This window comes from Syngnathus acus, chromosome 8 (assembly GCF_901709675.1).
Source record: "Syngnathus acus chromosome 8, fSynAcu1.2, whole genome shotgun sequence".
NCBI classification, from domain to species: domain Eukaryota; kingdom Metazoa; phylum Chordata; class Actinopteri; order Syngnathiformes; family Syngnathidae; genus Syngnathus; species Syngnathus acus.
This window is the reverse complement of record NC_051093.1, coordinates 3,886,968-3,912,003: the sequence shown is the minus strand read 5'-3', so window position 1 is coordinate 3,912,003 and position 25,036 is coordinate 3,886,968. Positions and strand designations below refer to the sequence as shown.

The window sequence follows — 25,036 nt, the reverse complement described above, 5'->3', positions numbered from 1 at the left end:
CGCTGTCGGGGAACTCGGAAAGAAAGCAGCAAATAAATCAAGAGGCGTGCGGCCTTTCAAGCCACACCGACAAAAAAAAACCAGTAGGAACTTTTCTTGACTTGCTTAATGAGCAACGACCTACTGTGGATTTTTATTTATGTGCTTCTAGCAAGCCGAGGCTTGACAAGTAAACCTTCTTTTGTTTGTTGTTTTTTTTTCAAGATGAATTTCTTACACAATACCCTCCAGAAATACACACAACCTTTACTTTTAATATACACTGAATAGATTTCACTGAGCCAAAGTTTGAGGAATACTTCCCTGGTTGAAGTAGCACCAAGCTACAATAAAATTACTTTTGTAAAAACATTTGTAAAATGAGTTAAAGGGTACATATTGCAGAAAATTTACTTTTCATGTCAAAGGGTAAGCAGAGCTGCAATCTCTTTAGTTGGATGCACTTACTGTTCCTAGCTTTAGAACACTCGAGCCCCCTCCCCTGCAAGGTGAAGCCTTGGTAACAAAATCTGGATTTGCCATTGGTCCAGCAGACTTTCTAAGATACCAGCTAATCGTTTTTAATTGTGAAAACATATTCGATGAACTGATTAATCCGATTCAATTTCATAAACATGAGACGAGTCAAAATGTGGACTCAAAATAAAGATGCCGATCCTTACTGTGCACCCTTAACTTTATTTCACAGTACTTTGTCTGAAAGCAGATTACATACAGTATTAAGAAAAACTAAATGAACCCCACCCCGCAAAAAAACCACACATTTTTGTGCTCTTGTTTGTTTTTGATGCACTTGAACAACTGTTGATCTTCCTAAAGTTTTTTTGTCACCACTTTAAACTCACACAAGTGCTACAATATGCAGTAGAAAAACACATTGCTAAGTAGCTAAATGAACTAGAAATCTCCCGTAGCTCTCGGATATTAAAACGCTTTTTTTTCCTTCTTAAATCATTAAAAAAAAAAACACACGGAAGAAAAAAAAATCGAATCATCAAACACTGCTGGAAATGAAACAAAGGAAATTTACAGTTGTACCCAAGATATTCCAAAAATTCTTAAGGCGTTTGAAATGTTAAGTCAGGCTAACGCGTCAGGAGGTGCTTACGTATGGCGACCGCGTCGGGCTCATGGATGCTTCATTTCACATGAACGGCTAAAGCACATACAAAAAAAAAAAATACCGAAACCAGTGATTGCTTTATTCATCCCTACAAAATTGAATAAATTATTCATCCCTCTGCTCAAACTATTGATTTGACACAAACAAGCTTGATTTAAAAGTTAAATTTCGCTTCCGGGGGCTCATTTAAAAAAAATCAACTGTCCAACATCACGATGCACATCACCCAAATTGTTAAACGACCGTGTCACCAAGTTGACATTCAATTTTGTATTGCTCATTCATAAATATACAACTGCCGCCCATGAGCCCGCGTGGAATGAGCTCTGTAAACATCCTTTTGACGTGTTAAGTCTTGAAATATACTGCCAAAAATTCATAATATACAAATTCACAGCCAGTAAGTCAAAAGAGTCTGTTTTTTTTTTCTGTTTTTTTTCTTCACATTCTCAAGTGTTAGTGTGATCGTCGTCCATCCGCTAAGTAATGTCCGTAATATTCAAAAAGACATTGAATCAAACCAAGACGAAGCCCATCAGAGTAACAAAGTTACTTTCCCCCTGCATTTATCACGCCGGGTCATTATAGTACACTGGAAGCAAGGAAAACAAAACGTTTCTTCATTGCTGTGAATAAATACTTTCGATAAAATAGACAGAAAAAGCTGCCATGGACACGTCAGAGTTTTTATATTTTACAATCATCCATCCGGCTCTCTATAGCAGGGAAATGCTTTCGCAGTCCTTCCGCTTCTTCTTGAAATAGGATCAGTTAGTCTTCCAAACACATCACAATATGTTTTCCAGGAGCAACTCATTGCAAATATATATATTTATATATATATATTTATATTTAAAAAAAAAATGCCATACCATTCCCAGACCGTGCAGGAATATTGTAAACAGTTTTTCTACTTTGGTCATAAAATTAGAAATGCCTGATGAATGAGACCTTCATACATGACTTAAGACGGACGTATAAAAAAATATTGTAGAAATACTTGTAAAAGTCTCAACCAAAAAATGAAAAAAAAAGTTTAAATGTTGGGAGATGTTTATCATCCCTTACTTTAAAACCAATTCTTCCCGCCAAAACGTGTAGATAAAAATGGACCAAATATGTACATCGATTATGTAAGATAAACTAAATATATGGAGTGTTAAAAAAACGAGTCCAGATCAACGAAATATTGAGCTTTCAGTAAACATAGTTTGATAGAGTAGTTTCATATGACACAACAGCAAATCCACTTTCACAGGACCTGGCCATGCGATACCCAAAAACCGATAATCCATTATAACATACATAGTATAATTTAGCGGTATATTTTCTAATGAATAGAATCATTTTTTTTTTCCCACTCCATAAATTCTTTACATAATATGACAAATATGAAACAATCCCCCTCACAGTCCGAGAAATGTGATATTGAAGTATGAAAGAATCCATTCATGGAAAGTCTGAGGAGGTTCTCGTCATTGAAAACAAACAAAGAAAAACCGATGATAGTTACGATTTATGCTGGGCCGAGACGCCTTTCCAGTAGTCCAAAATATCATGCAGGTCCTCATCCTTGGCAAACTGCACCTTCTTGCGCAGCGCGTGGCCGGCCGCCATGTATTCGTCATCTTTGTGCCGTTTTCGGTGGAGTTTGAATCGCTCCCAGATGCTGTGGGACGGTTTGCAGTAGTATTCCGGACTGGAAGAATAGCTCAGGTTGTGGTACTGAGCCGGCAGCTGAGAATAAGCCAAGTCTCTGGAGCGGGAATGCGAGAGTGGCTCCAGCATGGGCGACTTGATGCCGTCGGGTCTCTCCAGCTCCTCGATCTGAGCGTCAGGGTAGGAGTGGCGGTGGTCGCCGTACTGACGGATCTTCTCGGCCTCGGCCCTCAGGATGGCGGCGGCCGGTGTCACCGTGAGGATGGTGTCCCCCGTCGGGGAGGTTTTCTCGATGTACCTGGATTCGGTACGGTAAGGCCGGGGGCTTCGCATTCCTGAGGCTGTGCTGGGCCTTTTGGGCGAGGCGTCCGAGGACCGATGTCTCTGCAGGGAGTGGTGGTAGCTGTCCTTGTACGGAGGGGCCAGGAGGCCCGATTTATTCTGCGGCTGCTCGGATATGAGCACCAGCTGAGGCTCCACGTTGGACACGGCTCCCGATCTTACCCCTTGGTAAGAAGTGGAGTCGGTCTTGAGAGCGTCAATGCAGTTGTTGATGATCTGGTTGACTTTATCGACCTCCTTTGCGATGGTGGAGATCTCGGCCACGGAGCCTTGGCTGTTCCCGGCCATTCCCATGTCGCACTCCCTGCGCTCGTGGTGGTCCAGACTCCGCACCTCCATGTAACTTCCCTTCATCATTTTTGGAGTCTCGCTTATTTCTTGAAATTTGTACTGATCCATTTCACTGGCAGGCGGGAGGTAGGGCATCCTGGCCATGCTCTCTCCGGTCAGCAGCTGTTTCTGGGTGATGCGAGAAATCGTCCCTCCCTCCAGTTCTTGTCCATATTTCAATTCCATGATGTTTTTCTTCAGGCTCCCCGCCTTTTTGTGCTTTTCGTCTTGCCGACGCTTCCGTCGCAAACAGTAATAAACCACCCCGAGAAAGATGACCATGCTAAAGAGGCAGCCCAAAATGGTCATGATGTAATGAGTGGCAGTGGCGTTGCTCGCGTCTCTTGATTTGCCCTTCCAAGGTCCCGTGGTGATTGTCAGACAAGTGTGGTTGTGTCTCAGGGAGTTCCGAATGGAAACAACGCAGTACGTATTGTTGGTGTGAGGTTTGAGGTCCTTGAGCTCCACTTCCTCCTTGAATTCTTTCAGGGTTTGGATGGCTGTAAAAAAGCTGTTGTTGTACTGAACCAGGATGTACATCTTTTTGTAAGGATGCGGGATCTGAACCGTGATGGTTGCTCCTGTATTGGACACTTTGTTCAATTTCATCAGCGGGTTTGCTTCCACTTCGTTGTTACTCGTACTGACGTTGTGGGTGATTATGTCTTCTGGCTCCGTCCCCGATGGACAGTCCTCCAGCCCGCAAAGGGTGAAGTCCGGCGGGGGCGTCGTGGGCTCCAACGGCAACGGGAAAAAAGGTGTGACGTAGTCGTCGGTGCACACGGTGGTGAGCATGTGGAGAGCATTTCGATAGGTGGGGTTGTTCGGGTTCTGACTCAGAAGACTGTAACCAGACACGCCATTCGGCGAGTCGCAGACCATCCGCTCGTTTGTCCTGTTGGGGAAAACCGAGAGCCACTTGACAAAACCGAGCAGTTCGCAGGAGCAGTTGAAGGGATTGGTGTACAGCTCGCAGGTTGTCAGCTTAGTCAGACTGGTGAAGGTGGAGCCGTCCAACTGCTGGATGCGGTTCATGGACAAGTCGATGTTCTCGATGTTGGGGCATTCCCAGAAGGCATTGGGTGTCACAGTCTCAATCAGGTTTGCCTGGAGGTAGAGATACTGCAGCTTTCCAAGACCCCTGAGGATCCCCTCGGTTAAGTTGCGTAACTTGTTGAAGCCCATCTGAAGAACTTGTAAGTTAAATTGAGCGGAAAAGGCCCCGTCCTCGATGTAGGCGATTTCATTCTTGGTCAGGTTCAGGTAGGTTAGGTTGGCAAAGCGACTAAGGGCGGAGTATTGAATACTTTTAATCTTGTTTTCATTCATGCGAAGGTCCACAATGGTGCTGTTGATGTGCTGCGGGATGGCCTCGTACGGTGGTTGGTTTTGGCTGCAGATGGCGAGCCACACAAAGCCCTTTTCGCCCTCAATTAACCAGCAGTCCCCGCTGACTTGACCCACGTTGGTCAAATAAACAATGGCCGCCGACCAAAGCAGGGCACTGCTTGCCATGCCCCACCCGCCGGCCATCCGTGCCTCCCTTCCAGTCATGTCTAGGGCGCAAAAAAAAAAAAAGCAGAAGGCAGCGTTGCTATGGTTTCAATTCAGCCGGCGTGATCTTGTTTTCGGGACCAGAGGGAGTCCGTTGAGCCGTCTCCTCGTCATGGATGGAGTCTCATTCATTTAGATTCGCCGACGGTGTACTTGTGAGGATTTCACCATCCTGATTTGGTTTGTGCTTTCTGTCTCAGAAGCAAACATTGTTGATCTGTCTCATTTTAGCGCTTCTCCAACGGTCTTCCCCTTTGCATCACTTCCAAATGGAGGAATAACCTGCAACACAGAGATATCATAACGTCAATCAATCTTCAACCTCGTGAAGTGTCTATTTATAGCGTCGTGCTCCGCTATCCGCTTTGCTTGTTCGCTCTCCGCCAATTATTCCTCGACATCGTGTGTGTGTGTGTGTGTGTGTGTGTGGCCGACTATTAAAACAAACTCTTGGCCAATTACCGCTTGACAGTTTTGGGAAAGGCAAAGTCCCAGTTGTCTGGTCATTAACCTGCAAACTGTCAGAAGCCGGGCGACCAGCGTTTAGACTCCGCATTAAATCAATTATAAAACACAGTGTGCAACGGCGCGCCCGATCAATGCGTTGAAGGTTTCTATCTGACAAACTCGATGCATAAATGATGCACTTATTTGTGCGCAGGGAGAAAAGATTTTGTGTACACGTGCGGTACCAGAGGCTTGTGCAAGGAGCACAGAAATGAAATATTCCGCACACGTATTTGCTTCCAAATTTGAAGCTATGAAAACATTATTTCGATTATCAGCCCATTAGTATTGCTCACAACAAATACGGAACAGATTTTACAAATAATGACGATAATCTTGTGCTTTATCCAAATTGAAACTAACACTTGGAAATATTTCTATAAAGTTTGTTAATTATTCGGCAGCAGTTACTGATTATTACGCATAGCATGACTTCAATTCATTCAATGATGATTAATGCGCGGTTAATCCTTAGACTGACAAATGATGCAAGTCATTAAAATAAGTGACAACCCAAGTTAACAGATTGCAATGACTTGCAAATTGCGTCATATCGATTTTTTTTTCTCTCCTCCCGGGTAAGAATCATTCACTAATTTGTGTTATCATTTGCTTGTACTTTGCATCATTAGAGCTGCCACTACTTTATTGAACAGTTCATGATATCAACTGAGGTGCTGTCTGGTTCTACCATGCATGTAAGAGTAATTCATGTATTTAAGAGGAAATGTTTATTTTCCATGTTCCATTAAATACATTTAAGATATAAACCGTGGCTCTATTAGTAACACTCTCTATTATCTGTCGCTTTCAGGTTACCTTTTTTTTTTTCCAAAGCTAATGAAGAGTCAATTATTCTCAAGGCTTTCGTCCATTGACGAGCCGATTAATCAAAAGCAATTTATCAAGAAACAATAGCTGTCTTTTTGAATTGCTTGTCTGTATGTGTCCTGCGATTGGCAGGTGACCATGCTAGTTGCCATCCATAGGCATTAGTTATCATATTGGGCCGTACAAGAAGCTGGCACATCCAGGTGGGTGGACATTGTGGGCGCGAGGATGCTTTTGTGTGTTAAAGGACACGCTCTCCACACAGCAGAGATAATGGCGCCATCTGAGGAGAATCGACGTGACAGTGAAGTTTAAACACCACCCCTGCTGTCACTTGACCTTTTTTTCATGTTGCGTCGCGGCGAAAATATTTCAGTCAATTGCCGTCACGAATGCATCAGAGCGGAATGTTCAGTGCGACAGACTGGCTAACGCTTCTGGAGATATGCTTTTCATGAGAGCGTTGTAACGACTTCTGTACTCTAATGCAAGCGAGAGTTTGACATTTGTAACTTGAAATGAGCGTAGGTGAATTGTTGGGGCATTTGGTTAAAAGTAAACACATTATGGCGCGAAGTACAGTAGAATTATGGTTAGAACGCATTGGTGGAATTGCCTATTAAATATTGTTACGCAAAGATGATACTGTGGATCGTTGGCGTGATTATCTGAAGCTTAGCCGCGTGTTTAACACTGATTGGAATTGGCCTTGAGGGAGAGATTATATGTTAAATCTTTTTTTTCCCCTCCGTTTTTCGTCAGCAAATCCTTGTTTGTGAAGTCTTTTATGATATGGGATTCAGTATCAGCTTTTTGTTGATGACTTTAGAAGTCGTATAATAGTGGGTAAATACTGTTTTAAAATTGATTCGTTTTTTCTAAATTTGATGCAGATAATTAGGTCAGAAACTAACATTGATAACATGAACAACCATTATGGTTTTTTTTTATTTCTATACAAAGCAACAACTTGTAAAGTCAAAATCTCTTTTAATGTAACATATAATTAATAAGAGCTGTTGAAAACACTGCTAATTTTTAATGATTTTAAAAAAAGTGAGATGAAAATGTGGGGCCCTTGGTGGTTTTTGGGACATTTGAATCCATACTCACCCGCCATGTTAATTTTTTTTTTTTTTTTTTTTAATTGAATATGTTTCTGAACACGTTATATGCCGTTATATGCAAATAGTACTGTATGTTATCAGTGGCGAATATTTGGGGATTTCAATAAGGCACCTCGGACAACTACCGGGGTCCTCAGTACCCGGAAGTAGTTGACTTTAAGCGGGAGTTTCGCTGGGCCTGTTTCAGGTGAGTAAAGACTGTAACTGCCGCTGTTGTGTGTTTTTCAGTAAATTTATTATTTTAACAACAAACCCCACATGCGTGGAGTGATTCGCGTCCATGCGTGCGACAAAAACACTAAAATTGATAAACGATTAAACAGCAGACATTAGCGGCTAGTTAGCGGCTAATGCTAATGGCAGCATCTTCTGTCAAATAATACACCACTTTGTAAAAATCTCTTTTAAATGTAACGTATAATTAATAAGAGTTGTTGAAAACACTGCTAATTTTTAATGATTTAAAAAAAAGAGAGATATGAAAACACTAAAATTGATAAACTATTAAACAGCAGAAGTTAGCGGCTAGTTAGCGGCTAATGCTAGTGGCATCATTTTCTGTCAAATATTACACCACCTTGCTTATATTTGAAATGTTTATGTCCAATCTGAATAGTGAGGTAACAATTTCCTCCGACACCAAACGGACCAAAATGTAAAAACATAAAACTATCCGAAAATGTGCAAGCTAACAGGAGGCTCTCATTCTCTATTTATGTCCCGCTGCTGTCTCTAAACTGGCGTTTTATGTCAAAGCTGTCATCTGTTGAGCTTTAGTAGCAATATTTTTCGAAAAAAGTTTTGCCTGATACTGGAATTCACATACGTTCCCGCTCTTCCCAAAGCTGTCGCTTTATATTCTAAACAGCAGCAGCTGGTGCAGCAAAGAAACGATGTTTTACAGCGGGCTGGAGTGCACTTTAATGTTTATTAAATATTTGGCATTGAGACGTACAAATGAAACGGGGCGGTCATCCGCATGAACGCAGATGGAAGAAAAGTGCTTATTGGAAGAGGAGAATGCAAAAGGCTTCTGTTTGAAAGCACCTTCAGGATGACAAAAGAGCAACGGTGGAGGAGAACCGATGAGGAAAAGAAACACTTTTTAAAGTCCCCGAGGGGAGACATCAGGTTCAAATCAAATGTTCTCGGAAATGCGTATGAAAAATACATCTCTGGCGAGGAAAAACAGCTGTGACGAGGCGAGCGACGTCTTGTTATTAATGGCCAGCCAGTGACCTTTCGCAAAAAGCGAAACGGGCGAGATATTTTAGTGTCCACCAGCTTTAAGTTGGCTCAAAGATATTAAAGTGTTTAGAATGCAGAAAAAAAAGTAAAAAAATAAAATTGTGTTTAAAATGCAGAGAAAAAATGTAAAAAAATATTAAAATGTATTAAAATAAGACATGCAGAGAACAAAAGTAAAAAAAATTACAATTTAAAATAATACATGCAGAGAATAAAAGTAAAAAAGAAATTACATTAATTAAAATAATACATTCAACTAATAATCAAATCATATATAGCATTGTCATATTTAATTAGAAATTAAGTTTTGTTCCCTGTTGTCTAATAAGTACATTTATTTTTCTTTAGAACTTGAGGAAAATGATCTTCGTAGTTGTCCAGAACTTTGGGACCCTGATGTACCTTTCTCCAGGGATGCACTTTGGGAAAAAAAGACCCTCCAGACACGGGTAGGAAAACATCGACTTTTTTATCCCATTCAGCGTCATGCACGTTGCCTTGATTGTGGAGTCTGATGTCCGATTGAGTCGTAAGCATAGCCGGCAGCGTTTGTGGTCTTATGAGGGCTTATTTGCCACCAAAGACTCACTTTCCATAATGGCAGCAATCTGTACGGTCCAGTGCGGCCGACCGGCCGGAACACCCGAGGCATCACGAGCGAGTGTATTCCCCTATCAGAAGCAGGCAGCCATTCCACAGACTCGCTCGCTCCCATTCGGGGCTTTATACGGCGTCTAATGAAAGCTTTTCTTTTCCCCTTTTTCCACTTGTCGCGATAACCTATTGAAACCTTGCCTTTGAAGAACCGCACAAACTTGTACTTTTTATGTTGGAGCTGCTCAAGGGCCCAGGTGGCTCTTTTATATGAGAGGAGGGGGTGAAAGGTCGACGAAACATCACAGCGTGAAAGATCTCTAGTGGATTTGAGATTCGGTGCTAATGAGATCCGTGACATATTTTGAAATTCTTTCGTTTATTTAGTTTTGATTGATATTCTCGTTTTAAAGAGGCGTTAGTCGAACAGGAATTCAGAATCTAATATGTGGTTTATTATGAGGTCATCGCGGCCATTTTGTTGGTGAATCCTCAGCATCTTCTTGTCTACGACACCCTTGGCACACCTATTCGTTGATTTCAGTTAAGGCCGTAGACTCGCACGCAGTCACAGGGTATAGGAGTAGGAATCCTGGAGGCGGGGCTTAGATCTGGTGGAGGGATGGCGTTGTGTCGGCGTGTTGCGAAAGTGTCAGCTTGATAATTCCAAGCTTTATCATGAATCTATGAGTCACCTCCAGCGTCCCCTTGCTCTGTCCCCAAAGAAACCACGCTCCAAAATGAGCCGAGCAGGCAAACAACATCAGAAATCTTCAGCGTCTCCTCACATTAATGACAGGATATTGCAGGCGCCTCCGTTTGTGCCATGTTGTTTGCCGCCGCCCAAACAACATCGGCGCGCGTGCTCGATTCAAATTGTTGCCTTCTCACCGCAAGTGGCTGATATCAAAGCATCCGTTTCTTCCTCCCTGTTTTTTAATATAGTTTGAAGCCCGTCCCAGTCTTGTTGCGCTTGTGTTTCTTATCTGGCGCTTTGTGGCGGTGTAGGTGCCTCAATCTCGGCGGGCCCTTCTCATCCATACCAATGACTGCCCCCCTTTATTTGATGTCATTGAAAATGCAGACACCTCTCGCTGGGTAGACAAGACCCAGCGAGAGGTGTCTGCAAAGGGGGGGGGGGGTAGGCGTAGAAAGCAAAGAATGGGGAAGCAGAAGTGGCCAATCAATTGAGCTCAAATGGAACTATGGCTCTCGGGGAAGGAAACATTGTGCTCGTCGAGGTCCCGAATTGCTTTTGGCAGGGGGTGACACGGAGGGCGTGCGTGCTCCGGTTAAATCAACGCATATTAAACTAGCGCTTTTATCGCAGGAGGACTTGAGGTCTCGAAAAATAGAATGGCTGTTTGCTCAGGCCTGGCACCTGTTCAAGTGGAGCAAATATGAGTGTCATTAAGTTGGAACTTTCAACTTTTCACTTTTTCTCTCGGAGGCTGTCTTGTTGAAGTTCGATGATTTTTTTTTTTTTTTTGTTCCGCGGAAAGTGGTAGGTTAACGATAAACGATTCTGAAATTTTTTTATCAGGTGTGTCAGGGGAAGGAAACATCGAAAATATGCAGCGTAGTGAACCAGATATGGACACCCAAGAATTGTCTCGAGGTCTTTCTTTACAATCCCCTGTCATTGGTTTAATAGAAATTTCATATATCAAAAACTGGTGGTATCAGTTACTTGGTATCGGTGAAAACTCAGTTGTTGACTTTTCCTGTGCGTAAAAGTGATGTCGAACATCCCAGCGGCTTAAAATATGCTTTTAGAAACCCCCACAAACATTCGTATGGCTTCAGATTTTTACATCCTGCAATCATGTGGCATCTTTTATTTATCTCTATCTTGTTAATGTAATGACCTACTTTAAACATTTGCGTGTGCCAACTAACACCTCGCTGCTGCTAATTGCCGCAGGTTGCTGGTAATTAGCAGGAAGTATTAGCGAGGCGTGGGGCTGATGTCTTTTAATGCTGATGCTGCGTTCTGGCACAATTTTTAGTGATGATGGGGGGGGAGCGTAATTTGAGTCTTGGGAGCAAAGGTTGGGCGGGAAGCGTGCATTTGGAACTGCACGCTGGCTACTTGGTATTCTATTCAGGCGTCATACTTTGTCAAACTTTAAATGACTTGGCGCCCCACGCCGTTCTGCTTGTACGTTCCCAATATCTTACTTTATTGTTCTTCGCTGAATACGGAGTCCTTCAGCAGCGGTTTGAGCTGAGACAAGGGCGAGGGGGATAAAAAAAAATCTCATCATGAAGCCAAACTCGATTTTGAGTGACACCTTTATCAAGACAACAAGCAAATGGGAACCAACCATACTGCATAGGGCAGCAATGTGTGTGTGACATATGGAAATTGAACCTAAAGGGGGAGTCGATATTAAAAAATAAATAAATAAATTAAAAAAAATCTTTACATGTTCAATGCATCCCAACTAGTCTGATTAATGTTGATTTTTGTGGAATAGGAATTACACATATCAGACGGCGGCCATTTTGCCACTTGCTGTTGACTGGAAGCACATGCAACATATTATTGTAAAGTAAATGTTTGGGTTGACTTCCTCTTTAATGTCTTGTAAGATATATTCTAATGGTGGCACAACACATGAAGACAGACAATCTAGGAACACTCACTGGGATATATTATTTATCCTTTGTGAGAAATGATACGGCAATTTCTCACTATCCAGAATAAAGTCTGTAATTTCTTAACACTTGAAAATGAACGGGAATTGAATAGTTATCGAAAACAACGAATGAACACCCTTTAAGACAAAAAATACCCCATTACAAATGCAAAAAAAAAAAAAGCACCAAGGCGCATATTGAACTGGAGAGTGAACTACGTGAGCTGTTCTGAGCGTTCATCAACCAGACAGCAGAGCAACGCAGGAGTTTAATTTAAACTCGCACATTGGAGATTTAAGATATGAGCAGCAATAACACCCGAAGGTTTAAATGCAATTTTCCAGGCCATCAACTGACCATCAACTCGGCACGTTCCTTTTCGCCGCTGAGACAACGCGTGTGGCATTGAGGATTTTTTGGGCTGCTGACTCGGGCAAAACTTAAAGAGCAAAGATTTGAAATGCAACCATCCTAAGTGGATCCAACAGATAACTCCTTCGGGCCAAATTTGGATGTAGAGAGATTTTATATGTGCTGAATGGATATTTTTTTAGCTTAGGATAAAAATGGCATCGGACTGAACGAGATAAATATTTGCTCTTTTCATCATATTGCCTCCTTTTGCCTCTGCCTTATTTATTCTAAAATGAATTAGATTACATACCGAACGCAACAATTGTTGTTTTGGAACAGTTGACCTTTACCCAAGCAAGAATATGACAGAATTCTTTGGCATTACAAGACTTGGGCGACGTTTGGCTGGAGATAATTTGCTGGCGGCGGCTGACCTTGTACGCTGCCATTCAGTAATGAAAATGGGATGCGGGTTGGAACCAGTAGAAAGCTGACAAAAGCGTCGGAAACGCCACTTTTGTTCAAAATCAAGCCCTGATGTCTCAGCAACCCAGAGGAGCTTCTTGAAAGTTGGTCACGGTGGCAGGCTGTCGTTCGCATTTCAGAGTACCAACGCGCGGGTTTCTATTTTGACCCCAACGCGCAAAAAAAATCCCTTCGGGAGGATCGGCAACAAATCATATTGACATCGACGAGACTAATGTCCGTTTGATGTCTTCATCCTTCACTGAGAGTCGGGTGCACTTTGAAGATAATGCATATCTGTGTAAAATACAAAAGAAATAAGAGAGCCGGAGAAAGCTGCTGCTGCAGCACTTTGACTGCAGATTGAGATGTTTGCATGAAGTGCATTTGATGGTTGTTGGATAGAGAAGAAGCCCCGCAGTGGATACATGACAACCGTATATTTTTTTCATACTGTAGATAAAACTTGCTTTGCTTTTTTTCTATCATTTCATTTCCTTCTTACTTAAATTCACAATTGACTTGAACTTTAGTTTACATTTGATCAGCTCTCGGTAAGCCTAAGTGACATGCTCACTAGCTTAGCTTCACAGTTCACGCAGCTAGCTTACTTGCAGCTGACACAGATGACTTTACTCTAAATCAGTGCTGACATTTTACTTTTCTTTCCTTGGCTTCATTCAAGACAGCCCGGTTCAATAGTTTTTTTTTTTTAAATAGCAAACAAATCTTTGCGCCTTGTGACGGTAATTTTGACAAAGGCATAGCTTTAGGTAAAATAGATTTGAAAAATACTGCAGTATGTCGATATCAATTCTCATTGTTGTCCATCAGGAAAATCTTTTCCTCTTCTGATGGCTAATATGGCCATAGATAGATAAATAAATAAACAGAGAACCGTCAAACTCGGCATAGGAAGGCCGGAACATGAATTGCACACACCCCAACGCCCCTCAGAACTGAAATTGATTTATGTTAGACGGAAAAAGCGGCAGTGAATCAAATCAGCCATGGAGGTGAAATAAATAGTCCAACATTCCTGGTGCTACATAAAGCCGAGTGAAAAACCGGGGGCACAATTTCCCTGTTAAAAAAAGTGTCTCCATCAAGACATGAGCGTTATTGTTTCTTACAGGCCGCATTCCCTCAGGCCCCAAAAAGACATAATAGAGAGCTGCTACTTGAGTGTCCAAATGGAGTAAAAATTCTTTTTTGTGCGCCACGTCGAGCGACACGAGCGACCAATTCACCGCCGTGAGGACTTTTATCCCTGTTAGGGTGCAGAGCGCAACATAAATCCTCCAAATATTAATGGACTTTAGAAGAGATCCTCTGACACGCAGGGCTCTAATCGCATTGAATATCCAAATTAGCATTTTTATTGCCACGTTTCCATTTGAAAACTCCGACGGCACGCGCGCCGCCGCCGTATTTGCTTTACAGATTGAACAAAGACCTGTGAGAAAAATGTTACTCAAAAAGGAAGGCGGGTCTGTTAGATGGCTCGCATCTGCCGGATTGCGTTTAAACGGCCACTCTGCGTGTAAAGATGCAAACGAGCAACTTAATGACAGGTTTAATCAAGAGCACGCGAGATGCAAATTCTCCATAAAGCGAGAACGGCATCTCTTTAACAGATGCTCCTCGTTGACATGGCCCGTTACCGTCTGTTGTATTAATAAATAGCGCCTAATGAACGCGCTTGTCTGACTTGTGTGCTATTAAAGAGGGAAAAAAAAAAAAGCTAATTGCAGTTGAATAAAGTTAGGGGTTGAACAATTAAAAAAAAAATATTAGTCCTTTAATGTCATTTTGTGTGCTAATATTAATAAATCAACGTGTCGAATATATTCTCGAATCCAAAATGAGCCATGACAAGAAATTTCACAGCAAAGCAGATGGTCCGAGATCCTTCTTCTTTAAAGGTGACCGACCTCACCTTTCTAATCCTGCAGGCGATGGAGCAAAGCCTCAATTACCTGCCTTTGTTATCGCTAAAGAACACGCCCGAGCGTGTCTCCCCTGAACAGGCCCTGTGCGCTTAACGTGCACTTCTTTTGTGTTAGCGCTGCGCTAGTATCGGCGCTGACGACACCGTGTGCCACAGTGGCTAACGGGAGCCGATGATGGATGTCTCCCTCCGTGTGACAGGTGCGGTTTTGCAAGAAAAATAATGATAGGTATTATTAATCGTCTTTTTCTACGATGTGGAAGTAAAAAAAAAATCATCTGGGAGTGACAAGTCCAATGGCTAACAGCTGCCTGTTACAGCTCTCATCCACTTCTCCTCATTTCATTCATGACTGCCTTTCTCATTGCGAAGTGCAAAAAGGACATTATGGGATGTGTCCTTGTGCTTATATTCGGTAGTCCCATGACCTACTCTTGTACAGCGTTTCCCAAACTTTATTGAGCTGAGACCATTTAGTTAATGAACAGTAAGAGGAAGAGACAGAGAAGGTCCTTAACTACTGTAAGATGTTCCTACATAATTACTGTAACGTCGATGCTAGTTCCCTTTAGCCTATGAGTGGCTTTAACATGATACGTTAGCATTAAGCTAGTTTTATTGGGCGGAATTGGTTGCTTGGATCGTGTTTTTTATAGTTTACAAAAAGTAGTAAAATAGCTCAAATTAAAACAGAAACCCATTCTAGTGAATAAAACCAAAACTAAAATTCTTAGTAATGAGGGTAATGCCATTTAAGAATGTAATGGTCAGTAAAGTCAAAAGCAGCATAAATTCAACAGTGAGTGGCGTGAAAGGATGTGAGAATGTCGCTAATATAAGCTAATTAACCTTGTGAAGAACAATGCCTGGATTGTAACAGGGGCTATAAACGGACATGCGGAGGTGTCAACTGAGAGAAGGTACATTGTGCCTCAGCCGCAGTACAATGGCGCATACACGTACAATCGGCGACCGTGACCCGTTGCAAAGCGCTAGCGCCCCTCAGTCCACTATATTCTCATTGTGCTTTTGTTTACACGTATTTCTTAGGTAGTATCCTGCAAAACAAAATGTCCGCACGGCAAACTGTGACCTTGACAAAGTGGTAACTGTGTTGACAAACTTAAGTAGCGTTTTAGCTTGAACTTGTCGACATATATAAACGGAATCGTTCCAACATACTCCCGAAGCGAGCCATACTGTATAGAATCGAATCGTTCCACTTAAACATAAATTGTCCTCAAATCATTTCACACACCAAGTATCGACAGGTATCAAATAATTTATCTCGATACATGAGCCGCAATACGATTCAACCGATTCGGTTCGATTTGAAGCACTCGCATCTTTTTAATCGAAACCGATTTTTAAGAATAAAATCGATTTTAGGAGTGGTGATTGCGACTAAAAGCAATGAAAACAGCCATCTGGTGAGGAGCCTCCAACACGGCCTCGGCCGAGACACGCAGGACATCCATCGGGAGGCGAGACACGACAAAGAGCTATTGATTAAAGAGGCCAACATGGAAGATGGCTTCATTTCCATCGATGAGCAAAGAGCCCAATAATTGGCAAGCACGCTAATGTTTTACAATCACTTTATGCCACCAATTTAAGTCCTCCATGTCTGCACCAGACTAATCCATACTGCTCCCCGCACTAATCCATTTGGATAATTCTTCTTGTCTAGTGCCATCGAGTAGACGTCCGCAGGACCTCTCGCACTGGATTTGAACTAAAAGCCCAAAAGTCGCCCTCGCTTGCACCGCCACGCCATCAATCAGGACTTTGCGACGGTCCACTTAAAGCATCCCGCCCGAGTTCTAACTGAGGCCTTCACTGGCGACGGGCCGTAAAGAGCCTCGGCGCATCCCAACAAGCCACGGCGTAACATTTCACTAGTCCAGTAACACTTTAATCAATGCGCGGATATAAACTTGTATTAAATGCTTTACGACACACTAAAGTCTGTCTCCCTTTACGGGGGACGGTCACGTGATTAATAATTCATCACTCATTAGCGCAAACAGTTTCCTTTTGGCTCGCTGATAGAAATAAATAGTGCGCTTGTTTGCTCGTCGACTTACATTTGCATTTAGATTTCAAAAATCCCCTCGGCCGTGTGAGCGAGACATTCGGATGAAAAAGTGGCATTTGCATATTTGGATGCGTCATTGCTGTCTGCACAAGCACAGCTTTACCTGTCCCTCATTTAATACTTTAATGCTTTCTCATGGCAGTTCCGCAAGATAGAAAAGTTACATTAACAAACAATAAAGCTCCCAAATATTAAATCTTGGACCATCTTTTAAAACTGGCTAGTTAAAAAGACAAAAACTTGAAGATCCATTTTTTGTCTTTAGACAGCCACAGTAACGCGCTAACTCCTAAAAAAAGATCAATTTTGTCACCAAACAAAGAAAAAAAAAAGTATTCATATGTATTAAAATGCAGATCCGTTTCGGTGAGTGTGTGCAACGCAGCTCATTTGCATGATGATGATGAAGCGGCGCTTTCATTCCAAAGCAGAGCGAAACAAGTCTTTATTATTCCAACACAGCTTGGTTAATCACACTTCTTCGGGCTCCTCGTTCCGCTGTAGTCCCTTCGTTTGCTGCAAATTAGACGCCGTCGCCGCGCCTGCGGCCTTGCCGGGACGCGTGGCGACAATAGCATCAGATAAAGTAAAGTTGGGGAAACGATAAGAAGGGCTACGAGCGATTAGCCGCGTAACGAGCGAGTCATCTACGAAGAAAAGGTTGTTCCGCTTATAAGAGTGAGTCAGTGATAATTGATCGACGACACGTACCCTCAATAAAGTGTTGCGCCAGGGGTGAACACCAGGCGTAATATTCTGGATTTTTTTTATCACTTTAACAAGACGATTATCTGCCTCTATACATAAACTGAGCGGGAGGCGGGCGGATGTCAGCACGCTTTATCCTCATCAGGCAATTGTGGTTTTATTTTACAGCGAGGAAATTGTGCGTAACCATTTTTTTTTTATCAGTTTTTGCTTTTAACACTCGTTATTCTGTCCATAAATGGCAGCGTTTATTCCCCCGATTTTACACAGTCATTCCGATCTTCTGTTAGTAGCGGCTAAACTGTCCTTTTAAAATTCAAATGTTACCTCTATGCTAACTATCAATTCATACACATATATACTATGAGTATACAGTGATCCCTCGCTATTTCGCGTTTCGTTTATCGCGGCTTCACTACATCGCAGGTTTTTTTTCCAAATTAAAAAAAACATTTGAAAGTCAAAATAAAACTTCTAAATTGAGGAAACGTGTCTGACCTTTAGGACAATGTAATGCTCCAAATGTTAGTTTACATTCCTTTAGAAGCCCGTTTTCACGTGTTAGCACAATCGCGAATTAGCATCTTTCCGCTAACTTGTTAGCCTGCCCAGTACTTCTTGTTGGTAACCATACTTTGCGGATTTCACTTATCGCGGGTGGTTTTTGGAACCACTTATCCGCGATAAACGAGGGATTACTGTATACGTATATGCATACATCCATATACACCGTACATATACATGACTAATGTGGGGGATGCATGTTTTTCCATTTAAAAGTTTCCACAAAGTTTTAATTTCCATCTCTTGCTTTCCTTATGACGTGTCGCACATAAAAGCAAGTGATGATTTTTCTTTGTTTGTGTTTATCTTTCAGCTGAATACATAATTTGGAGGAATGTTCCGCGGAGAGCAGTTAATTTTTTTAAATGGGTCTTTTTATTCTTCCTCTGGCTCAGAAACTCAAAATATTTTTATAGTATTGCCTTTGTCATTAAGTTTAATTATTCTTGTAAATGCGCATGGAGGTTGCTATGGCTGCCGTAAATGGGACACAATGAGTACCCCCCGCAGAGTGCCTGATAGCAAACAAGATGACATGTCCTTTTGAGAGATTTGTCTTTGCCTCTGTACTTGCATTGACCAGCGGATTAGCCACTTTGATCCTCTTAGAGGGGAGGGGGCAAAGCATTGGGTTGTGGGTGTGAACTTGGAGGATTGTTTTGCTTCTTATAAAAAGCGACAAGCAGGTGACTCAGGTACCAAAATCCTCACATTTACCTGGGTAATCTGCTCGGAAGTCCTTGACGAAGCAGAACATGCCAGATGTTTCGCGCCTCCTTCGCTGGCCTCTGCAACACAATAATGACACAACGTTGAAAATCTCTCCATGTTTTTGTGTCGAGAAACCGAGTCGCCCCCTTACCATTATCAACAACAAGCAAACAGGCTTTGATATACTGTTCTTGCCCAAATGACTTTGACTCATTAATCAGACATCAATCCTTCTCTTATCATATTTGTGAAGTGCTGCTCATTTCTGTACACTTCCATTTGCGCAATCTTCAGTCACGGGAGAAAGCCGATGCTTTGTTTTGCTCAAATTAATGTATGTGATTATCTCCCCTCCCCTTACTATTTGCCTCTGTGCTTCACAGATCCAATGAAGGATGACATTTCTCTACCTACATGCATATTAATGGTCGCACGTGATAAACTCGAGATTACAGCGCAATCGGTATTCATACGATTGCTCAGCATTCCAACGGAGCTCCGCCGAGCCCTACGCCTGATTCGCAGGGTTACAACATGTATCAAACGAAAGGCCACGGGCAGAATTCAATCTCGACATTCAGTAATTGGAATATGCAAACTGGCGAGAATATCAGCAAATGAGCAGACAATGGAAACTGCGATTCAATTAGCTGGCATGCCGGCGAACGGGGCGACGGTTAAAGCGGCAGCCGCCGTCCAGCGGAGGCCCAAGACGACACGTAACAACGGGGAACCGAGCGACGGGTGGGGTGGGGCGGGGGCGAGTCTTGGAGACGTCTGCAGTATTCTTTTAATTACACATCATAATGAGTCCATTTAGCCGTTCAATGACCCGTTTTACGGAGCCGAGCAACCACGGGGAGCGCGGCGCCCTTGGCAGGGTCACCGCCGCCGCAGCAGCAGCTGCCCCCGCAAGGGAAGCCTCTCAGCCAAGAGGGAACATTTGGCTTCAACACACAGGCTGGGCCGAGAAAAGCCACCGAGGCGAGTCCGCGTGCCTCGTCACGGCGAGTAAACGTCCTCGCGCAATGACGAGCGGCTCAGACGTCATTGTGTGGATGACAAAACGTATTGCCAACCAAGTTTTATGAGGCAGGTGCACAGGAGACGCTTTATATGCAAACAATTTCGATCCATCCGCGTAAACGTCAGGATTATTCACTGACCGAAATCTCGGGGTACAACAAAAGTCCGGTTCGGGCCTCGGTTTGTAAAATTCAAGTCTCAGGTGTGTAAACAGAACCTTTGAGGCTGTACCCAATGACGTCAGTAGGATGCTTATTTACTCTAACGCTAAGCTAACATTTAAAACTTGAATATGTTGGCGTACCTCATGTGTCTATCCCCACCCCCCAATCGTTTGCGTGAACCGTAGTAGCTGCACGTTATTCTTCGCTGAGGTTTGAATTAAAGTACCACACAACATTCAAAGGCAGCCCTTTAGTGCTATAAGCACATTTTCTATGTCAGTGAAGTTGTTTCGCAGCATCTGCGCAAGCATTTTGTCGCTCCGCGGATCATTTCCCAGCGTTGCGTGTTCACACGTTTATAGATCCCGCAAGGGGAAAAAAACCCACTCACATTTGTTTCCAAGTATTCGTTTTTGACAAAGGGTTTGTTGCTCTTTGCAACCTTATTGATCCCCGAGCACGCTTGTACGGCATATCACATTGGATTTCGACTATGAGAGGAAATAGTCATTGTTGCTCTTGAACGCAATATCTGACCTCCATTTTTTTCCCCCAAATATTCAATTATTGGAATCCTGAAACTGTGAACAAAATCAAAGCGTACTATTCTATGTTGTAATGGAGACTTATTTTCATACGTGACAGAAAACAGAAAGAATTTGCCGCATGTCTTGTGGTTCCCATCTTTTGTCCATTACGACATGCAAATTGCATAGCAGCTGCCTGCCACGTGGAAATGAGCCAAGCCCAATAAAGCTAGCAGGTAAACTTGCTAAGAATTGAGGATGGGTCAAGTGGCAGCCTGAGGAGGGAGGATGAAGCGGCTGGGGAGGGGTAGCCAGACCACATGTGCTTCCCCAGGAACTGGCGTCGACCCGGGTTGGCGGCGAGCTAACGGATTGTGCTCAGCTGCTGACATGCGCCGCGGCTAGCACGCACACATGTGAGGACCAAAATAGAAGTAAACGCTACAGCGCTACTGACCTGCCACTTAACATTCAGGATAGAAAATTAGTGGCGGTCTAATCGGCCTGTGAAAGACTTGACTTGAGCTACTGATTCCCATAATACACTCAATCACCAACCACTTTTGAACAAAACCCACAAAGTTGGATAAGAAAATAGACTTGGGTCAATTTGACTATACTCCAAAAAACGCTTATGTCCAAAGCCAGGCTCAGCATCATTAAAAAATCAGAACAGTTCGCATGGCACGCCTGGCCGATTCAAATCGGCTGATTAAACGGCTCCTCGGTCTGTGGCGCTTGTCAATCAAACTGACTGTTAATCGAATTAATGACATGCTTCACATACTCGGGCCAATGGCACGGCTGGCTTTTTTCTACCCTCATTTCCACCGGTGTAATCGCGATAATAAACATGTAGATGCTCTGCTGGCCAAAGGGACATTTTGTCATTCATTTCTGCGTAAGTGTTAGATGGACCTTGACGATGGTCTGAGCACTACTTGTGCTCGTCTGCTGTTAAATTAGTTTTTGCTGCGCTTAGTTATGTGCTTAACTGGTAATGGGCTGTCAATCAAGGACGCCTACGCAAGCCCGACTTCACATGTACTTGAGTAATTATTTTCAAAAGTGTCTCCCTCTCCAGAATCCAAAAGAATATTAGTCCACAGTGACAAGTTTTACATTGTTTCAAACCAGCTTGTTGATTTTACTTTTTAAATTTTAATTTGTCAGAGCTGTTTACATTTGTCAACTTTGTGGTGGGTCAAATTGAAAAGATATTTTGTCATTTTATAGTAACAAAAATCAATATGCCAGTTTAAGCTGTTCCAGTCCAGTAGGTGGCGGTAATGCGCATTACATCCCCGTGGTGAGTGTCTGGTTGAGCTCCAATGCATGTGGACTGTAACGGGGAAATTTAATTCCTCCATTTCCAACTAAATTTGGATGTGCAGCCAAATTAAAACTTTACTTACTTTAGTCTTAAAAAACAAACGTGTACAACGAGAGGTCATCCCAACATATCCTCTGAGGGAAACGATCAGAACTGAAGTGGTGTAGAGACGAGATGTGAAGGGAGGGGATGACACCAGCCAGGCTCGCTTAAACTTAAACCGAGCGGACAGCGTTCCATTTGCATAATCTTTCCATCTCCTAACTTGAAACCGAAGCCCCGAAGAGAGTGCAAGTCGCCTGTTGAACCTGCAAACAACAAGGCCCAGAAGGCACACACATACAAAAAGAAGCGTGTTGATGTGCAACTTTGAAATTGCCTTTCTAAAAATAGACGTAATACTCTTTCGTCGTGCACGCGCCTCACACAAACGACATCGACACTATTGGAGAAGGCGAGAGTGGCGGCAGCGTGGCACGGAGACGCCGGTGCTCATCAAGTATTGAAGTCGCCCCGGCGTGCTTTTTGGAGCACACTTAATGATGGCACTAGCACAGCTCATGCACACAAATATTGTCTGCAAAATTCTAATTGCAATTTTTTAAAACACCAAAATGTATATACTATATATAAAATAGTGTTGGGTGTTTTTGTGTGCCTTTAATTGGACAGCAAATGTGAAATTCTGATGTCATTCCGACATTGGGCATCTCAAAGCACCAACACTTTGTTTTCAGATCCAATTTTCTAAGCATCTAATTTTGCCGGCGGAGTATTTGCCGTCTCTTTTTTATCTTCTTCCTTCTTCGGCAAGAATAGCAGTGGAAGTGCCCCAAGTGTCCCGTCGCACGCGCCGGCGACAAAGCTGTTCACGTCTATCTTCCCGCTCTCCTCGATGATGCTTAAAGAACATCTGTGACGTCTTTTCTTCTCGCTCGGCGTCCGCCGCCTTGAGTGACACGACTGGTAATTTGTTATTATCTGCGAGAAGTAGGGTAGAAGGCGAAGGATGACAAGTGGAACTCGGCCGTACTTTATTGCCGGTTGCGGGTTTTTCTTGGGGGCACTCAGGCGGGAGCGGCTAAAGGAGGGCATTGTGGGCTCGCCAGGATGAGGGATGGCCTGGGGAAGGTCGAGCTTCCAACATGGAGGCTCTTTTCAAGTAAAGAAAAGATACTTGTTACAATAAGCTTTTATGTCAACAATAGTTCATTTTCGTGACCCGTCCTTGGATGACCATGTAGTTCGATGGTAACCAATAAGCTTGTTTGTGCATGCTCAGTTACTGTTATATGGACTGTTTTTCATTTGGCTGCTTTATATTTGTTTAGTGAAGTAGGCCATGTCATTAGGAGTCCCTCAAGGGTCAACACTCAGACCCCTTTTGTTTCCCTTAGGTGCTTCAGATGTTGGCTATCACGGCTGTGCAGATGATACAGCTATATTTATCTCATTGTCTGCATGACAGCAGGCAGATTGTGTCGTGTCACCCTCTAAAGCAAATTAACAACTGGATGAAACAAAGATTCCTTCAGTTAGACAAAACTGAAGTACCGTATTTTCCGCCCTAAAAGGCGCACCTAAAAACCTAAAATTTTCTCAAAAGCCGACAGTGCGCCTTATAGGCCAGTGCGCCTTATATATGGATCAACTGATGAATTTGTTGATCCATACTGGTTGTACACAGTGCTCTGCCAAAATGTTTCAGTACGTTTTAGTACGACTAATAAATTACAAGGTCGCATCGCTTCCCAGCATTACGGCAACTGTAGTCAGGGGGCGTCACCGAATAGCTGTTGTACCCGCGAGGCTATTTCCTGTCAAAATAGGCTGCTCTGTTAATGTTTCGAGTAAATCTACGGATCGATATGGAAGGGAAACATAGGTAAGTAGTACCAATGCGTTAGATCGAACTTTAGTCAGTTCCGATCATTTTATAGGAGATCGTTTGAGAAACGCGATTGTTTACACTTTGCTGAGGCTCATGGGAGATTGCGAGGTGAGGCTCGTGAGACTTTGCGGATGGCTAATGCTATTGCGATAGCTGCTATACGTACCAGGCTATTTCATGTCAAAATAGGCTGCTCTGTTAATGTTTCGAGTAAATCTACGGATCGATATGGAAGGGAAACATAGGTAAGTAGTACCAATGCGTTGGATCGAACTTTAGTCAGTTCCGATCATTTTATAGGAGATCGTTTGAGAAACGCGATTGTTTACACTTTGCTGAGGCTCATGGGAGATTGCGAGGTGAGGCTCGTGAGACTTTGCGGATGGCTAATGCTATTGCGATAGCTGCTATACGTACCAGGCTATTTCATGTCAAAATAGGCTGCTCTGTTAATGTTTCGAGTAAATCTACGGATCGATATGGAAGGGAAACATAGGTAAGTAGTACCAATGCGTTAGATCGAACTTTAGTCAGTTCCGATCATTTTATAGGAGATCGTTTGAGAAACGCGATTGTTTACACTTTGCTGAGGCTCATGGGAGATTGCGAGGTGAGGCTCGTGAGACTTTGCGGATGGCTAATGCTATTGCGATAGCTGCTATACGTACCAGGCTATTTCATGCCAAAATAGGCTGCTCTGTTAATGTTTCGAGTAAATCTACGGATCGATATGGAAGGGAAACATAGGTAAGTAGTACCAATGCGTTGGATCGAACTTTAGTCAGTTCCGATCATTTTATAGGAGATCGTTTGAGAAACGCGATTGTTTACACTTTGCTGAGGCTCATGGGAGATTGCGAGGTGAGGCTCGTGAGACTTTGCGGATGGCTAATGCTATTGCGATAGCTGCTATACGTACCAGGCTATTTCATGTCAAAATAGGCTGCTCTGTTAATGTTTCGAGTAAATCTACGGATCGATATGGAAGGGAAACATAGGTAAGTAGTACCAATGCGTTGGATCGAACTTTAGTCAGTTCCGATCATTTTATAGGAGATCGTTTGAGAAACGCGATTGTTTACACTTCGCTGAGGCTCGTGAGACTTTGCGGATGGCTAATGCTATTGCGATAGCTGCTATACGTACCAGGCTATTTCATGTCAAAATAGGCTGCTCTGTTAATGTTTCGAGTAAATCTACGGATCGATATGGAAGGGAAACATAGGTAAGTAGTACCAATGCGTTAGATCGAACTTTAGTCAGTTCTGATCATTTTATAGGAGATC

At 42.9% G+C, this 25,036-nt stretch overlaps 1 protein-coding gene and 1 long non-coding RNA gene across 2 annotated transcripts in view; one reads left to right on the top strand and one right to left on the bottom strand.

The window, feature by feature from the left end:
- Positions 1 to 9,146, top strand: part of LOC119126026 — a 31,830-nt gene extending 22,684 nt beyond the window's left edge. Inside the window, exon 4 of the long non-coding RNA XR_005098569.1 lies at positions 9,070 to 9,146. This is a non-coding gene — a long non-coding RNA (uncharacterized LOC119126026). The remainder of the gene's footprint in view (positions 1 to 9,069) is intronic.
- Positions 659 to 25,036, bottom strand: part of elfn1a (extracellular leucine-rich repeat and fibronectin type III domain containing 1a) — a 46,456-nt gene continuing 22,078 nt past the window's right edge. Inside the window, exons 2-3 of the mRNA XM_037257013.1 lie at positions 18,816 to 18,886; positions 659 to 5,290 (exon numbers count right to left, since the gene is read on the bottom strand). Of these exons, the coding sequence (XP_037112908.1) occupies positions 2,633 to 5,008 (2,376 nt within the window). The 5' untranslated portion in view covers positions 5,009 to 5,290; positions 18,816 to 18,886 and the 3' untranslated portion in view covers positions 659 to 2,632. The remainder of the gene's footprint in view (positions 5,291 to 18,815; positions 18,887 to 25,036) is intronic.